This window comes from Hylobates moloch, unplaced genomic scaffold (assembly GCF_009828535.3).
Source record: "Hylobates moloch isolate HMO894 unplaced genomic scaffold, HMol_V3 SCAFFOLD_3, whole genome shotgun sequence".
Taxonomy (NCBI): domain Eukaryota; kingdom Metazoa; phylum Chordata; class Mammalia; order Primates; family Hylobatidae; genus Hylobates; species Hylobates moloch.
In genome coordinates, this window is record NW_026652278.1 from 36,607,389 (window position 1) to 36,625,993 (window position 18,605).

The window sequence follows — 18,605 nt, forward strand, 5'->3', positions numbered from 1 at the left end:
TGCCCATGTCCTCCCTGGCCCCTGGCTTATACTACAGCCAGAAGACCAAAAAGAACCCACAAGTCTGGGCGGTCACTGCTCGTGTACTCACCCAGCTGTCAGCACCGCGTCGAGAGTCTGAACTGCCCTCAGGCTCTGCAAGCCTGGACAGGGCCAGCACCGCCTCCCCTGCCTCCCGCTGCCTGCAGCTCCCCCAGCTGTGCCTGCCTCTGCCGCTTCCTGGTGCAGGTGCCGCCAGCCCTGGCCTCACAGGCTGCTCCCCTGCTGGGCACACCCTTCCCTCCTTGTTGCCTGCCAACTCCTCCTCACCCTGCAGGGCCCAGAGAGCCTTCTGTGATCCTACATGAGGTCCCACATTGTGTTTCTGGCGCATCCTTAGCACTTTGTCTTTGCTTGGCACAGGAAATGCTTGCTGAATGAATGGACAGTTCTCAGATTTGTGACAGAGGATTTAGAGGCTGACTGTTTCTCCCAAACCCGTGGACTGGGCCTGCCAGCCACACAGAGCTCTGAAGGAAAGCATCTCCTAGGCACAGCCTCCCTCCTCAGCGTGAGGCTCTTGGCTGTGGCTGTCACCTCCTCCATTGCACTGGCAGACACCCAGTGCAGTGGGTGGGCTTGAACACCGCTGTGCTCAGCACTGCTGTGTGTGTGTGTGCATGCAGATGTGCGTATGAGTGTGTGTGCCTGTGTGTGAAAACATGTGCGTACACATGGGTATGTCTCGTGTGAGCCAGGACTGCCTCTGCATCATTGCAGCTGCCACAGTTTTTAGGAATTGGAATGGGTAAATCACTTGGACAATTTTTATTTTGAAATGAAACTTTTTCCTTTGCATTTGGAAGACTGTGGTTTCTATTTTCGGACATGAGTTTCTCCTCTGGAGTCTGATCAGCCTGGCAATCCTTTTCCTTTAAAGGCCACTGTCACAATATGCCAGGAATCCATGTAGCTTTGTCTCATTTGGTCCTGGTGCCCACCCTTTGGGGCAGCCATGGAATATATTCAAAGTTAGAATGCTGGTGGGGGTATCAATTGGCTCAACCACTGTGCAGAACTGTCTAGCAGGATCCACTAAGGCTCAACATCTGTCCACCCTGTGACCCTGCAACTCCTGCTAGGTGTGTGCATTTTTTTCTGCAAAAATGTCCAAAAATATTAAAGGCAGCTTTTTCCATAATAGCCCCAAATTGGAGACAACCTGAATATCCACCAACTAATTATGATGTATCCATGTAACGGAATACTACTCAGCAATGAAAAAGAACAAACTACTGATACACACAGCAACATGGTGAATCTCAAAGACTGTATATTAAGCAAAAAAGCTAGACACAGAGAAACTACTGTTTCATTTATGTGAAGTTCATAAACGAGCAGAACAAATCTTTGGCAATAGATCTCAGAATAGTGGTTACTTTGGGGAAGGGGCAGGAGGGAATCTTCTTGGGTAATGGAAATGTTCTGTCTAGGTAGTGGTTCCACCAGCTACGTGCTTCAGAAAGAGCACTTTGTATAAGTTATACCTCCATTTTTTCAAAGGCTCTTATTTCAGACACTGGGCTAGATCCTGGTTTTACCACTTATTAGCTGTGAGAATTTCTACAAATTAATTAATATCGAGGACTCTGTTTTCTCAGCTGTAGAATGGCAACAATAATAGGCTCCTCTTAGGCTTAAACGAAATACTGCATGTACTGCACTTATTATAGCATGTGGCATACAGTCAATGCTTGAGTGTTTAGGAAACAATCATTATCACCCTCATGTGACAGATGAGGGGACTCAGGCTCAGAAGTGTTAAGTGACTTGGACTAGAATCCAGAGCTTCAGAATTCTAGGCCAGGATTTCTTAGTGTATGAATCACACACCAGTGCAGTTCAGTTCAGATTCAAGTTCAGCAAACATCTGACAAGAACCTGCTGTGTGCCAGGCGCCCACAGAGTTATATCAAAGTCCAGAATCTTATTTCATTAGTGATCCCCTCTGGTTCATCCTTATCGAGAGAAACTGCCAGTGTACACCCTATCCCATCCATCAGTCTGTATCTGGGCTTAAGGGAGGTACTGATGCATGACAGCCTGAGGCCACACCCCCATGTTTCTGCAGGCCAGGGGGAAGCGGGGCGCGTGCCCACCTGCACCCTGTCCTCCGGCTCCTGCCCGGCCATGTGCACCTGCAGCAATGGCATCGTGGACTGTCGTGGAAAAGGCCTCACTGCCATCCCGGCCAACCTGCCTGAGACCATGACGGAGATGTGAGTATGGGGCAGGGCAGATGCTGGGGCACAGCCCCTCGGCAGGCCTGGCTCTGGAGGGCCAGTGAAGAGCTGGAGTAGGTGCCGCCTCAGGGCTTGCCCCAAGGCCCTTCAGTGACCATGGAGAAGACACAATTTGCCTCTGCTGGGCTGGGAAACTCTGGAGGGCTGGGGAGGGAGTGTCCCTCTGTGGTCCCACCCAGCTGCGTGAGTCTGCTAGAATCAGGTTCTCAGCATCATTTGTGGGCCCCTTTCAGCTACAAACACCTGGGATAATGGAGCGCAAGTCAGCATTTTCTCTGTCTGTCCCAGTGTCCTTACCCCAGACTTCAACTTCTGGAAGTGGGAAGGGAGCAGGGGCAAGAGGGGCCAAAGGCTTATTCAGGGCAGGTGAGCCCAGCAGATAACACCCAGGGCTGGGCTGACCTGGGCCCTTGTGCTTCCCCTCTGTTTTCTCTCCGCAGACGCCTGGAGCTCAACGGCATCAAGTCCATCCCTCCTGGAGCCTTCTCACCCTACAGAAAGCTACGGAGGATGTGAGTGCCTCCCGCTGCTTCCTGGGGAGCTGATACAGGGATGACGGAGATGCTGGGTGGTCCCACAGCCCTGGGGCAGGCCCTAACTCAGCCCCCCACAGCAGAGTGGCCTGGGCCAGCCACCTGGCCTTCCTGCCCTTCAGGCTGCTTGGCTGTGATGCGGGGACTTCCTTGCAGGGCTATCGTGAGGCCCGAAGGGAGTGCTGAGCCTGAGCCTGGCTTGTGACGGGAGCTGCTTGTCATCCTCTCATTTCAGCTTGGGTACCAATAGGAGCAATTAAGGATGGGAGGGGGCTAGGAGACTGCCAGGATGCATGGGAAAGCTTTGTCCATAACTTCCCAAGCTGGAGTGCACAGGGAAATAGCAGCCATGGGCTTTTCAAATGGGGAGATCTGGCCTCTCACTATTCTCATTTCAAAGCACTCCACCCTGCTCCCGTGGTGTCTAGGAGGTGGAGGGGACTGGGCAGGGCTCAGTGGCTGTTGAGGGATTCAGATGCCCCCTCTCCTTCTGCTCACCTTGCAGAGACCTGAGCAACAATCAGATCGCTGAGATTGCACCCGACGCCTTCCAGGGCCTCCGCTCCCTGAACTCGCTGTGAGTAGCAATGCCAAGGCTTCCTCAGTGGCCCAGGGCATCCCCTGAGGAGGCTGGCAGGGCCCAGGGCCCTGGTGGATGCAGGAGGAGGAGCAGGGCTATGCCCCCCTCCACACAGCCCCTGCCCACCACAGCCTCAGTGGGTCATCCTTTGGCTGCAAAGGGTTTGCTGTTCTAGCTCCCTCTTCCTTACCGGTGGACCCTCCAACGCTGGGAGCGGGAGAAGTGTGGAGAAGCTAGGCAGAGCTGTTGCCCCTGGCAACTGGGATGCACTCCCTGCCACGGTGAGGATTTTCCCAGCATTCTTTGCACAGCCATCTTGGCCCCGTCCCCCCACCGGAGCCCAGCATGCTGTGCTCCTGAGGCCTCTGCAGTCACCGCAGGGCCAGTGAGCACCAGCTCCAGTTGTGACATCTGCCACAACTTGCTATCTTTTATCCCAAATGAGATGAATCCCAAGATGTGGTGGGTGCTGCTAGGACAGTGTTTGCCCGCTCCTCCTTCCAGTATTTCCCTTCCTTCAGGCTCTACTGGAGAAGTCTGTCAATAGAACATACAAAAGGTAGTGAAGCACCCCCGTCTCCCATTCACCAAGCGCCTCACTCCCGAGGTCCTATAGCACTTTGTCTGTACAGAGAGCACACTCAGGGCGCCCTGGAGTTGGGCGAGCTCCCTGTAGGAGGGGCCATTTGTTACTCTAGGGGATGAGTGTTTTCACCTGCTCCTTGGCAGCACAGGACTCATGCTTGGCATAGACTAGAGGCCTGGCAAGTACAACAAAATGAAACTCCCCCGGGGAGTGTGGGAGCCTGCCAGCTCAGTGCCTTCTGTGCATGCCATCTTTTCTTGGAGCAGAGTCCAAGTAGAGGGTGGGGCCAATTGTGAATGGCACCCTTGAAGTTGTGCAGTGTACACCCTACACAGCTGTCTGTACATGACAGCCTGGTGAGGGATCGTTGTCATTGGCTGAGGAGATCAGATTCTGAAGGTGGCCTGCCAAAATGCAGGGCCCTTCATCTGAGAAGTGAATAAAGCTCTCCTAAGTTGGAACATGGCAGTCTAAAAAGGTAAAAGTGAATAACCCATCCAAGTGGGTTTCTGTTGTTCATGGGTACCTGGTCACAGCTGCCTCCCTGCATATAGGAACGTGGATGATTCCAGTACACCCCATCAACAGTGTCTACCTCGGCCAGCCCTGACCTTGCCTCCCTGCTTCAGTTCCTGCCCTCTCTGCTCCGTTTCCCACCCAGCAGCTTGAGAGGTGTTTCTGAAACAGGAATCTGATGCTATCTCAGTGGCTTCCTGATGCTGGCTGGGTAAAGACCAACCTACTGTCCCATTTGTTTCCTCCATTCCAGCCACACTGGCCCTGTCACCTGTCCACACAGGACAGGCGCACACAGTTCCCACTGCAGGGCCTTTGCTGTTGCTGTGCCCCACTCCAGGAATGACCTTGAAGCCATGTTTGAAGAGGAAGTACCCAGGACTTTTTATTCAGCTTGAACGTTTACGAGGGTAGCTTGTGGGCTCCGATTATGATATTGGGAATGGCATACAACCCCCCTCCCCAAACCTCCTGGATGTTTTCACTGTCCTCCTGAACCCACCTATGTCTACATGTGTTTTTTTGAACTTTTGTTTTTTTAAAAAACCTATACATAGAATTCATGCTCAATGCAGAAAACTTTGAAAATGCCAAAGTATAAAAAAAAAATGCTTGAAGTCCCACCATCCGGATCTCACACTGCATGTGCCGTCTGGCATTCTATTTTTTCCTGTAACTCTCTGAAAATATGTTAATTATTCCTGCCCATGGGATTTTCTCTTCTCTCAACAATCTCCTTTTGGATTCTGGACCAGATGAATTTCCCAGGAAGCGCCCCTTTGCAGCCTTCTGTGGGGTCCACGTGTGAGGGCGATGGAGCAGGAGCTGCTTTGTTAGTGACTGGAGTCAGGGGCATCTCTAGCCCATAGGGCACTTTATGCTCAGAAGCGGGCAACCCTTTCTTAAGACACTTTACTGTCATCTGTGGACAAGTTGCTATAACAAATATACACCACTAGGATGTGCTCCATGTAAATGGCTTAGGGGCAGCGCTGTTGAGCTGGGGCCGTCTGCAGAGCTGTGCTATCGCCCTGGTGGGCTGTCCTCTAACCCTTCTCTCTGCTGCCTTTTCTCCAGGGTCCTCTATGGAAACAAGATCACAGACCTCCCCCGCGGTGTGTTTGGAGGCCTATACACCCTACAGCTCCTGTAAGAACGAATCCTGGGTGTCTTGGGTGGGACCCAGGGAAGGGCCAGCATTCCTCTGGCCTGCTAGACTATCCCTTTAGGCCTCTCTGGGGTATGGGACTCAATTGAGACAATGAGCTTGGAAGACAGGCAGACCCACTAGGGCTGAGAGGCTCCAGGGCTCTGCAGAGGCTAGAGAGGGAGGTAGAGGCAGCTTCAGAGCTGCTCACAGGATGCCAAAGCAGAGAGGCTCCTGAGACTCGGCCCGTGCTCCTGAGGAGCTTGGTGTGGCTGGGGACAGAGCTTTCTCCTGCAGGGGGACACCCAGGCCAGCTCGGCCTCCTTGAACCATGAACTTTCAGGCAAGGATTGTCTCCCAGGGCTCAAGAGGCATAGAACACAAATGCTCCAACTCAGCTGCCTGGGGAACCCAATGGACCTCTGGGAAGGAGGAGGAGCCCCCCCAAAAATGCCTTCACAAGGTGGCTCTATGCTTTCCCAGAATCCCACAGGGCATCTCTAGCAGTTCTTGGAAAGAGAGAAGAGTGGGTTGACCGAAATGTCCCTGTGCATGGAGAAGGCAGTCGGAGTTCCGGGCCCCTCTCCGTGGAGCAGACATCCAGAGGGCAGATTCCCTGGGCCTGCTCCAGTGGGCTCCTCCCTGTAATAACGCAGGCCGGGACCAAAGAAGGTGCCCAGGACCTGAGATGAGTCTCATGTCGAGCCTCTCTCCTCACCACTTGGTCCTGGCTCTGCCCACAGGCTCCTGAATGCCAACAAGATCAACTGCATCCGGCCCGATGCCTTCCAGGACCTGCAGAACCTCTCACTGCTCTCCCTGTATGACAACAAGATCCAGAGCCTTGCCAAGGGCACTTTCACCTCCCTGCGGGCCATCCAGACTCTGTGAGTGCTCTGATGCCTTCTTCTTCTCCCCTCCCAGCAGGCAGGCCTGGGGGAAGTTGCAGCCTCCAGGGACAGGCAGCTGTCCGACTCTGGGCTGCTGTGCTCACTGGGGGTGGCCTCTTACAGAGGAAGGACACAGACCTGGGTTAGACCATCCGAGGTTCAAAGTCCACCTAGGCGTCTTATTGGCTGTGTGACTCTGGGCAGCTTCTCTGGGCCTCATTTTTATTTATCCATAAGATGGGGATGCCTTCCCATAGAGTTGTTATGAGATTAAAGAGGATGTTTGTACAAAGCTTAGCTCATCACAAGTGCTTGATAAATGCTGGCTCTAGCTAACAATAATATTGACGGTGATGATGATGATAATATATCGCATTGATTCTGAGACACATGTTGTTTCCACATTAACAGCTCTGAAACTGGGATGCATGTTATAATCAGTGGTACATCACTTAGTTGGCAGCATTTTGTTCTTTATTGATAGTACAAAAAATAGTAGTGCCTCTTACAATTCATAATGTTAAATCAGATGAAATACAGTAATGACAATGGTGACTGTGAATAAAAAATTAGGGAGCAATAAATCTGGTAATTTGTTGTAATATTTTATTGTGGAAAATTATAAGCAGATTAAGAGTAGTACTGTGGGCCAGGCATGGTGGCTCATGTCTGTAATCCCAACACTCTGGGAGGCTGAGGCAGGAGGATTGCTTGAGCCCAGGAGTTCAATACCAGCCTGGGTAACATGGCTGGGCACCCCATCTCCACAAGAAATTTTTTTTAAAAAAAGTAGCCAGGTGTGATGGCACACACCTGTAGTCCCAGCTACCTGGGAGGCTAAAGTAGGATGATTGCTTGAGCCCAGGAGGTTCAGGCTGCAGTGAGCTGTGGTTACACCCCCTGCACTCCCACCTGGGCAACAAAGAGACCCTGTTTCAAAAAAAAAACAAAGAGTACTATGGTGAACCCCCAAGTTTTCATCACCCAGCTTCCAATCCTGTACAATTAATTTAATATCATTGAGTATCTGATTAGTTTTCAAATTTCCAAGTGTCTCTTACATGTTGTGCAATTTTTTTGTTTGTTTTTGTTTTTTGTTTTTTGAGCGGGAGTCTCACTCTGTCACCTAGGCTGGAGTGCAATGGCACAATCTCAGCTCACTGCAACCTCCACCTCCCAGGTTCAAGTGATTCTCCTGCCTCAGCCTCTGAAGTAGCTGGGATTACAGGCGCCCGCCACCACGCCTGGCTAATTTTTTGTATCTTTAATAGAGATGGGGTTTCACCATATTGGCCAGGCTGGTGTCAAACTCCTGACCTCGTGATCCACCCACCTCGGCCTCCCAAAGTGCTGGGATTACAGATGTTAGCCACCACACCTAGAATGTTATGTAATTTTTAGTAGTTTGAATCAGGATTTAAATAAAGCCTGTGCAATATAATTGGCTGATGTTGGTTTATGTTGGTTGATGTACCTCTTAAGTTGCTTTTAATCTATGTGTCCTCTCCATTTCTCTTTTCCTTGTAATTGATTTGTTGAAGACACTGCATCATTAGTTCTGTAGGTCTAGACTTTGTTGATTGCATCCCTGTGGTGTAGTTTCACATGTTCCTCTGTCCTTTCTGTGTCCCGCAGATTGAAAATTGGATCTAGGAGCTTGGTCATGTTCAGTTTTGACTGATTTATTTGGCAAGATGATTTTATAGATGGGATTGTGGACTTCCCATCAGAAGGCAGACAGATGTCTGGCTGTCTCCCTTTTGTAATAAAAACAGCCATTGATCTCAGTGCTTGAACCCATTAATTCATTAGCAATCCTGAAATGGTGATTTTGAATTTGTATCAGTCTGTTTTTGTGTTACTATAAAGGAATACCAGAGACTAGGTAATTTATAAAGAAAAGAGGTTTACTTGGCTGACAGTTCTTTGGGGTGTACATATACGGCACCAACATCTGCTTGGCTTCTGGTGAGGCCTCAGGAAGCTTACAATCATGGCAGAAGGCAAAGCAAGGGTAGGCACGTCACGTGACAAGAGAAGGAGCAAGAGAGGGAGGGGGAGTGCCATGCTCTTTTAAATAACCAGATCTTGCATGAGCTCAGAGTAAGAACTCACTCATTATCACGAGGGCAGCACCAAGCCATTCATGAGGGATCCACTCTCATGCCTAGCCTTTTGCTTTGCCTTCTGCCATGATGGGTTCCTGAGGCTCACCAGAAGCCGAGCGGAGGTTGGTGCCATACTCCTTCAGTCCACAGAACTCAGTCCAGTAAATGTCTTTTCTTTATAAATTACCTAGTCTCAGGTATTCCTTTATAGAAACACAAAAGCAGACTGATACAAATTCAACCGAATACCGAACACCGATCCGAACACCTCCCATCAGGCCCCACCTCCAACACTGGGGATTACATTTCAACATGAGATTTGGTGGGGACAAACATCCAAACCATATCAGAATTCTAACATTCTTTTTTCATTTCTAATGCAGTTGTGACTATGCTTTAAAACAGAATCCTTATATTTAACTGGAATGTTTCCACGTAAGGAAAATTCTCATCTGCTGTGTGGTTAAACTTAGGCAATTAAATGGTCCCCTTCATTCTACATCTTTAATTCTGAGCCTGCAGTTAGATGGGATGTGCTGACTTGTGGGTTCTGTGGTGTGCATTTAATGAGCATCAATTATTAATATTATTGTGTCCATTGTTGTCGCTGTAATCCCTGCCCCTGTCTATGCCAGGCAGTGCTCTTCATCAGATAACATCTACATGGGGTATTGGGATAGGTTCCAAACAGGCTGAGTAAAAGGTACAGCTCGTGACCCCTGGGGACTCTGCACATCACCAGAGATGTCAGCCACAAAAACAAACTCATTAAAGCCCACAAATTTGCCTGCAGCCCAACTCCTCCCAATTAATTTACTTATAGCCAGGGAGACAAAGAGGAAGCCCCATGGGGAAACCTTGCCAAGTATGTGAAATTAGAGGGTACAGGGAGACACTGGCAAGGTGGACCATTTTAAGCAGCTGGCAGAATGTCTGAGAGAAACATGCTAAGGAGATTTACTGGCCAGGGACTCACATACAGGAAAACCTTGGGGATGGGGAATGGGAATGAGAGACTCATGTGAGCCACTGTTCTTTGCATGTATTATCTTAATACTTACAGTGATGCTATGAAGGTAGGTGCTATCATCCTGATTTTACTTAAAACAAAGACTGAGAGAGGTTATGTGACACACCCAATGTTGCAGAACATCTGATAAAACAGGAATTTGATCTCAGGTATCTCTTCACCATCACCAAGAAATTACTTAGCTGCCCCTTTAATTGTGCTTTCTCTGTAAGAACAGAACTCATTATTGAAGGCTGTAAAGCAACACTGAACTTTCATGCACATCTATTAGATGTTAACAACTGAACTACAATTTGGAACAAGAATAAAAGAAATATAAATCCAAGGTACTCTCAGGTACTATTATTACAACCTCAAGTGGTTCAGTTTCTTGACTGAGTCTTATTTTATTAAACCTGAGCAGATTTAAGTTTACCAAATCATGTTTGATTTGTCCTTAGCTCCAAGATCTGTGGCCAAGTGCCATGTAACAGTATTGATTTAGCTGCAGTTTTACTTGCCCCAAGAGATTTAACATTTAAAAAAAAGAAACAGCTCTATTGAGGTATAACTTACATGCCATAAAGTTCACCTGTTCTAAGTATACAATTCAATGATTTTTAGTAAATTTCCAGAATTCAACTATCACTACAATTCAACTTTAGAACATTTCCATCACCTTCCCTTCCAAATCCCTTGTCCCCATTTCCAGACTCAGCTGCTGGCCATCACTGATCTATTTTCTTTCTCTGTAGATTGCCTTTTCTGAACATTTCATAAAAATGAAATTATACAGGCCAGGTGCAGTGGCTTACACCTGTAATCCCAGTGCTTTGGGAGGCTGAGGTGGGAAGATCACCTGAGGCCAGGAGTTTGAGACTAGCCTGGGCAACGTAGTGAGATCTCCATCTCTACACAAAATTCTTAAAAATTAGCCAGGTGTGGTGGTGCATGCCTGTGGTCCCAAGTACTCAAGAAGCTGAAGTGGGCGGATTCCCTGAGCCCAGGAGTTCAAGGATGCAATGAGCTGATTGCACCACTGCACTTAGGCTGGGTGACAGCCTGAGACCCTGACTCCAAAAAAAAAAGGAATCATACAATATGCCATCTTTTGTGACTGACTTCTTTCTTTAGCATAATGTTTTTGAGGCTCATTCATATTGTAGCATGTATCAGTACTTTGTTCCTTTCGATCACCAAATAATTTTTCCATTGTGTAAATAGACCACAATTTGCTTGTCCATTCCAGGTGATGGACATTTGGGGTGGTTTCCACTTTGGGGATATTAGAACAATGCTGCTGTGAATATTCACTCACAAATCTTTGTGTGGACCAATATTTTCATTTCTTTTTTTTTTTGAATGGAGTTTCGCTCTGTCTCCCAGGCTGGAGTGCAGTGGCACGATCTCGGCTCACTGCATCCTCCGCCTCCTGGGTTTAAGCAATTCTCTGCCTTAGCCTCCCAAGTAGCTGGGATTACAGGCACCCACCACCATGCCCGGCTAATTCTTTTTGTATTTTTAGTAGAGACGGGGTTTCACCACCTTGGTCAGGCTGACCTTGAACTCCTGACCTCATGATCCACCCACCTCGGCCTCACAAAGTGCTGGGATTACAGGTGTGAGCCACCGTGCCCGGCCAACATTTTCATTTCTTTTGGAATTTCTGGTTCATATGGTAAATTCATGTTTAACTTTTTTAAAGAAACTGCCAGTGTTTTCCAAGGTGGCTGTACTATTTTACATTCCCACCAGTGGTGTATTATGAGGGCTCCAAATTTCTCTCATTCTCATCCTCACCAACACTTGGTATTGTTTGTCTTTTTTTTTTTTTTTTGCATTTTGATTCTAGCCATCCTAGTGGGTGTGAAGTGGTATCTCATTGTGGTTTTAATTTGCATTTCCCTAATGACTAATGCTTTTGAGCCTCTGCCTCCAAAGATTTTTAGCTGTGACTCCTTAATGCATATATCTAGAAAGACACTGAGAATTAGTCCTCTTTTCCTTTCCTTCCACTGCCAGAACTGTTCAGGGAGGCAGCTGTGTGGCCACATATGCAGCACGTTTTTGGGTGTTCCTTTAACACGATTATTTTTTCCCAAACGAATTTTTTTTCTTCCTCCTGAGTGTTTTCCCTTTCCAGCTTCCTGCTCTTTGAAACTGTTAAAAATTCTAATTTGTATAAAATACTAAAGTTTATACAGAAGCCACCTGTCTCTGTGGGTGGTTCAAGTTTTATAGGTTGTTTTTGGCACAGCCTGTTTTTAGAAAGGAGATATTCTACACCACACACCTTGAGTATTTTAATACATGCCTAAACAACACAATTGGATTGACTTTACACAGTTTTCTGCCAAGATGGTAATAAAGGGAAGCAATTGGTTCAGGCAGGGGCTGGGACACTGAGGCACAGCCAGATGTGGATGGGCAGCTGGGGAGGAGTCATAAGCAGTCCTTAAATCCAGGTATGTTTTAAATTAGCAACAAACTCTGCCCCCAGGATATCAGCAAACACTTCCCCTCTGTGCAAACTAAAAGTTTAAAAGGCGAAATAAATGTTGAGCTGGATGCAGAAGAGGTGGGAGGGGCCTGGTCCACCTGGTGGAGCTGAGAGGAGCAAGAACTCAGGCGGGAAATAGGGAAGGACACTGCAAAGGAGAGGTGGCAGGGACCCAGCTCCCAACCGGGGGCCGGAGGGCAGAGCCCAGGAGGTGATGGATAGCAGAGAGCACCGCCAAGGTCTGAGCTGAGCTGGGCACAGACCCTGGGCAAGGGTTGACTCATCTGCTCGGAGAGTTCCGCAGCCCCTTGCAGGGGCCTGGGCTGAGACCAGTAAGTCAGATGGCCTGAACTGATGGCACTTAGATGGAGGAAAAGTGGCCATGGCAGGGCAAGTCTCTTTGAGTTGGCCTACTGCTCTGTCTCCCCGTACTTCTTTTTTTTTCCCTTTTCGAGGCAGAGTTTCGCTCTTGTTGCCCAGGCTGGAGTGCAGTGGTGCAATCTCGGCTCATCGCAACCTCTGCCCCCTGGGTTCAAGCGATTCTCCAGAGCCAGGACAGGTGTAGGAATGCTCTTCCCAGGCTGCCTCGGTTTGTACAGCCATGAGCAGGGCATGCCCAGTGCTGTGGTGGCTCAGAGGTGGCTGGTCTGAACCCGCTGTTTGTCAGAGCCCACCCGTGGGCATGCCAGCATGGGGTCGCATACAGCAACCCATCACGGCCATCTGCTCCCCGCCACCATCCCCACATTTATCCTGCTGACAACACAGGCAGCCTGCGAGAGAATCTGAGTGACTCCCCAGCAAGGGGCTGCTCAGTCGTGGTTTCTGAGTTTCCTTTGTGTTGAGAGACAGCTGTAAAATGGTCAAGGAGAGGTCACTCCTGTGGCCTGGGGTGGGGATGGTGACTCCCTGTGAAGCCTAGGGACTCCAGCAGGCCTTGCCACCCCGGCCCCATCCTTCTCTATAGGAGACAGGCTGCTACCTGAGTCTGAAGGAAAGGGGACAAACCAGGGCCCATGGCCACTGGGGAGAGTCAGAGGCTGTGGCCTGGGTGCCTGCAGTCCTGGGTTTTGTTATCCTCTCCGGGCCTTGGCTTCCTTGCCTGTGAAAGGCCAGGGGTGCTCTGGCCAGTCTCTGGGTCCTTCCTGTCTCCGCTCATGCTCGTGAAATGTCCCAGGGCAGAGGGAGGGAAAGGTGAGTGGAAAGAGAGGGGACAGAATGAGGCTTGATGGGGACTAGGACAGGGACAGCAGGAAGCTCTGGGTGGCAGAGACCCTTCACCTGTAGTGCGCTGGCAGGACCTCTCCAGAGGTGGTGGCTGCACCCTGGGGGTTCACCCCACTCTCCCTTTCACCCCGTGGCTGACCCTGGGCTCCAGGCCATAGGCAGCCTCCTTGGCCCCAGCCACAATGAGGCCCTGTCCAGGTGGAGGTCAGCGCGGGTTTGCAGCCCTTGTTTCTCATAGCTGATCTGCCTGCTTTGGACAGGCACCTGGCCCAGAACCCTTTCATCTGCGACTGTAACCTCAAGTGGCTGGCAGACTTCCTGCGCACCAATCCCATCGAGACGAGTGGGGCCCGCTGTGCCAGTCCCCGGCGCCTCGCCAACAAGCGCATTGGGCAGATCAAGAGCAAGAAGTTCCGGTGCTCAGGTACCTGCCTGCCTGCCCACCTGTCCACCTACCTGCCTGTCCACCTGCCCACCAGCCTACCTGTCCACTGCATACCTGCCCGCCTACCCACCTATTCACCTACCTGCCTGCCCACCTGTTCACCTACCTGCTTCCCTACCAGCCTGCCTGCCTACCTGTCTGCTTGTCTGTCTGTCTTCAGCCTGCTCAGGGGCCCCCGATGCTTCCTGGATGGCTCCCACAAAGGTGTCTTTCATTACTGTGAACCCAGGCTGGAGGGTGTGGGCCCAAAATTCTAGACTTGATCTGAATGGTAGTTCAGTCCCACCTCATTTTATTGAGGTCTAGGGAAGAAGCAAGGCTTGCCGAAAGTCCCAGAGAGAGGACTCAGGTCCCTCCACTTTCAGCCAGTTCTCTTTTATGCCTTTGTTGTCAAGCCTTTTAAGACACTCAGGAGGCCTGGGAACCCTCCTTAGTGAGATAGGAACCTGCTCCAGGCTTTGGGATGCAGAAACAGCCTTAGCAATTGTAGTGCACGTGGCATCTGGCTGGGGACAGTGTGGGGCAGCTTCTAAGCCTAGATCCTGGTCAAGGTCCTGATGCTACCTGTACCCCGTCCCCACCTGTAAAGTTAGCACAGTCCCCACCATGTACCATTGCAAGTGAGAGTGCGATGGTTTTGGCACTCCTTGCAAGAGGTTTAACTGGATGCGACACCCCCAGTGTCAGCCTGGGCAAGGAACATGCGTGCTCTGTAGCTCGCCCTTCTGCACACAGGGACTGGGCAGACGGGCTCCTCAGCCCTGTCTGGGGTGCCTTCAGCTAACTAGTGGGGCTGGGGCCTGGGCTGTCACTGCAGGTCCTGGCTGATTCCTGCATTATGGTATTTCTGCTTCTCTCCCCAGCCAAAGAGCAGTACTTCATTCCAGGTAGGAGAGTGGGGGGAACCAAGGCCAGCCTGGCGGGAATGGTGGCAGTGGGTGGGCAGGCTGGGGGCCTTGGTTGACCCAAACTGCTGGGAGCCTGCCCCGGACCCCTCAGCCCCTGCCCCCACCCTCTCATGGCAGGCACGGAGGATTACCAGCTGAACAGCGAGTGCAACAGCGACGTGGTCTGTCCCCACAAGTGCCGCTGTGAGGCCAGCGTGGTGGAGTGCTCCAGCCTGAAGCTCACCAAGATCCCTGAGCGCATCCCCCAGTCCACGGCCGAACTGTGAGGGTCCCTGGCACCCCCAGCCCTCCCCGTCCCTAACTGCCACTAACCCTCCTTGGCCTACTCCATGATTTTCTTGGTCCATCCCTGTCTGGGGCTGAACCACTGGAGCCTCTGGCTCAGGACATGCCAGCTGCTGGCTTGGGCAGGAAGAAACCCCACCCCTGCTGCCCTCTGCTTCATTCACAGCCCCCCTCACCCGTCAGAAGCAGATGCCAGTCTCTGGCACTCAGGGCATGTCACCAGCCTGAATCAGGGATGGCTTTTCTCAGCAATGCGTTTGTCTTATTCTGGGGGACATGATTCCAAAACTCTTTATTTTTATTCCTCTATCTAAAAATATGAATCTGTGTACACATATGTCTATGTGCATAGATGCCTGCAAGCATCTGTCATTTACGTCTGTAAATTTTTCATGGCATTTTTAATGTTAAAAATATCCCCATTCATATCCTCTCCCAGTACTAGGCCCAGCCTTCCTTTGAAATAGGATCAATTTGCTTTGCCAGATAAATTCTTCTGGGAGTCTTTTCTGTTTGAGTCCCAAATATTCTCAGTTTGGAAGGGATTTGAAATGTCCATCATTTGTGAATGTGCAAGTTCATTCTTGCCTCTTATAGGCGATTGAATAACAATGAGATTTCCATCCTGGAGGCCACTGGGATGTTTAAAAAACTTACACATCTGAAGAAAATGTGAGTTACCCGTTGGCGAGAAGGTGTCTGTTGGGATGCTGGCCAGGGATGGAGAAGGGAAATGCCAGGGTGGGGGCAGCTCCCACTGGGGGGGCCAGGACTCTGTGTGTGGGGGTGTTGCCTGCAGAAAGGGAGGAGCCTGAGCTCCTGGCTGCTGGCCATATGTAATCCTCCCCCCCTGCCTCTTCCCCCAGCAATCTGAGCAACAACAAGGTGTCAGAAATTGAAGATGGGGCCTTCGAGGGCGCAGCCTCTGTGAGCGAGCTGCACCTGACTGCCAACCAGCTGGAGTCCATCCGGAGCAGCATGTTCCGGGGTCTGGATGGCTTGAGGACCCTGTGAGTGTGCAGGGCTGGGGAGCAGGGTGGGCCAGCTGTAGGAGGTAGGCGAAGCCAAGGGAAAGGAAGAGAGAGGCTGGAGGAGCCCCTCCCCTGGGCCCAGCTTGCAAGTGGGTGGGGAGAACTGAGGATCCTGACTGTGTTGGGACAGGTAATCAAGTTGGCAACTCCATGGTGAGATCTGTTCTCTTGCACCCTGGGGCATGGGGCCAATGCCTGGTTGGCCTCAAGGGATGGAGACATGTGGGCCCTCCTATGGGTCCCTTCCCATTGCCCGCTGGTCAGGCTGCAAGAGCACAGCATGAGTTCAGGAGTGGCTGGCATTGCTGCAGGCAGGAGGGGCTGGATGACCTTGCCAAGGTGACTCAGTGGGTGTAGATAGGAGGAGCAGGGATGTTGCACTGTCCCTGAGATGCTAGGATCCCATAACCCACAGCCCAGCCTGAGCTGACCAGAATCTGGAGCTCAGTGGGATCCTGGGGTCATCTGCTCCTCCATGATGCAGGACACCCCCTCCATCTGCCCCAGCAGGGCTGGCTCTTCAGATGATCCTGAGGGTGTGTATCGTGTCTCATAGACAGGGCAGTCCGTCAGCTCTCCCACAGAGATGGAAATGTTTCATGTCTTCGCTGTCCAGACCAGTCACCTCATGTGGCTGTGGAGCCGTCGAAATGTGGCTAGTGCTACTGAGGGACTGAATTTTGAATTTCATTTTATTTTAATGCATTTAAATCTAAATAGCTACATGTGGCTAGTGGCTCCTATATTGGACACCACAGCTCTAGGAAGCCACTTGCCCGGGTATAAGTCCCAAATCTGCAGCAGGATGTAGATTTGTCTCTGAGCATGTCTCACGGAATTTTTAGAAGCAAATGAATGGGTGACGGGACTCCCTGTGGATTTTCGTTCCTTTATTTTACAAAAAGCAAATTTTATTATGCACTATGGCTGTGAATAGAGCATTGCCATCTTTCCAGGCTGTTCCTATAGGCTGCCTCATTTTTCTTTATGCTTACCTAGTAGTCCTTAAATGTGGGCGTGGGAGCTGTTCAGTCAGCTGCATTCTTTCCAAGGAAGACTTAGATAGGGACAGAGGAGAAGAGAGGGGCCCATACCCCATCACTATCCAGAAATGACCACTGTTAATTGTTGGTATAAACAACTGTCTTTCCAGGCTTTTACATATCTCTAAACCTGCGTACACGTACATATACACACATGCATACATACCTGCATGCACACATACAGAAATAGTCTAATGGAATAGTACATTTTATTTAGTAACCTGCTTTTTCCTTAAACTTAATATGAGCACCATTACATATTAAAATTTTTTGCCATTCCACATTTAATTCCTAATACAAAAAAAGTGTTCTGCATCAATTTGAATGACTAGGTATTATATAATTATTGGCAATGTAGGCTGTTTCTATTTTTTTATAAGCAATGTTGTATTGATACCTGCCTTAGTGGGTTCAGGCTGCTATAACAAAGTGCCACAGACTGGAGGTTTATAGACAACAGAAGTTCTGGAAGCTGGAAGTCTGAGACTAGGGTGCCAGCATGGACGGGTTCTGGAGAGGGCCCTCTTCTGGGTTGCAGACTTCTGACTTCTCATTGTGTCTTCACATGGTAGAAAGAGGGTGAGAGAGCTCTCTGGCATCTCCTTGATAAGGGCACTAACTCCATTCATGAGGGCTCCACCCTTATGACCTCATCACCTCCCAAAGACCCCCCATCCTGATCCCATCACACTGGGGATTAGAACTTCAACATAGGGATTGGAGGGGAACACATTCATTCTGTGACAATATCTTTATCGTGAAGTTCATGTATAATGCATGATAATACTCTCGTTAGGAATTGCTAAAGATGGAGTAGTCGGGTGAAAACACAAAGTGTCATTTTGGGGATTTTGCTACATCTCACCAAATGCACTTCCAGGGAGGTACAAAGGCATCTCCTGCCAGTGTGTGGAAGTGCCCAGTCACTCACACTGTCACAGATCCTGGATGTCATGATTATTGTTATTATATTTTTCATTCTTTTTTAATTTGGCAGGCAAAAAATCAATATTGCATAAGTGTCTTTGGTTAGTAGTAACACTGAACATTTTTGTGAATGTTGTAAGCCATTTTAATTTCTTTCGTGAGTTGGCTATTCTGTGTTGTCTTGGTTTTGTTTTTACTTTTGGTTGGCAAGTGAAATTGAGCTGGGTTTTTGTTGTTATTGTTGTTGTTGTTGTTTAGGGAGACAGGGTCTCACTCTGTCTCCCAGGCAGCTGGGGTGCAGTAGTGCCATCATAGCTTACTGTAACCTTGAACTCCTGGGCTCAAGAGATCCTCCCACCTCAGCCTCCCAAGCAGCTGGGACTACAAGTGCACACCACCATGCCTGGCTAAGTTTTAAATTTTTTTGTAGGGACAAGGTCTCGCTATATTGCCCAGGCTGGTCTCAAACCCCTGGTTTCAAGTAATCCTTGGCCTCCCAAAGTGCTGTTTTTACAGGCCTGAGCCACTGCATCAGGCTTGGGCTGAGTTTTTGAAAATGAACAGCAGCTTTTCCAGATGTAGATGAGG

At 49.8% G+C, this 18,605-nt stretch overlaps 1 protein-coding gene across 8 annotated transcripts in view; it reads left to right on the forward strand.

Moving 5' to 3' along the window:
- Window positions 1-18,605, forward strand: part of SLIT1 (slit guidance ligand 1) — a 201,061-nt gene that overhangs the window by 136,575 nt on the left and 45,881 nt on the right. For all 8 annotated transcript variants that reach the window (XM_058436133.1, XM_058436132.1, XM_032135329.2 and 5 more), the window contains 10 exons: window positions 2,111-2,258; window positions 2,723-2,794; window positions 3,321-3,392; window positions 5,575-5,646; window positions 6,388-6,531; window positions 13,639-13,802; window positions 14,687-14,710; window positions 14,849-14,993; window positions 15,614-15,688; window positions 15,883-16,026. In XM_058436133.1, the coding sequence (XP_058292116.1) occupies window positions 2,111-2,258; window positions 2,723-2,794; window positions 3,321-3,392; window positions 5,575-5,646; window positions 6,388-6,531; window positions 13,639-13,802; window positions 14,687-14,710; window positions 14,849-14,993; window positions 15,614-15,688; window positions 15,883-16,026 (1,060 nt within the window). The remainder of the gene's footprint in view (window positions 1-2,110; window positions 2,259-2,722; window positions 2,795-3,320; window positions 3,393-5,574; window positions 5,647-6,387; window positions 6,532-13,638; window positions 13,803-14,686; window positions 14,711-14,848; window positions 14,994-15,613; window positions 15,689-15,882; window positions 16,027-18,605) is intronic.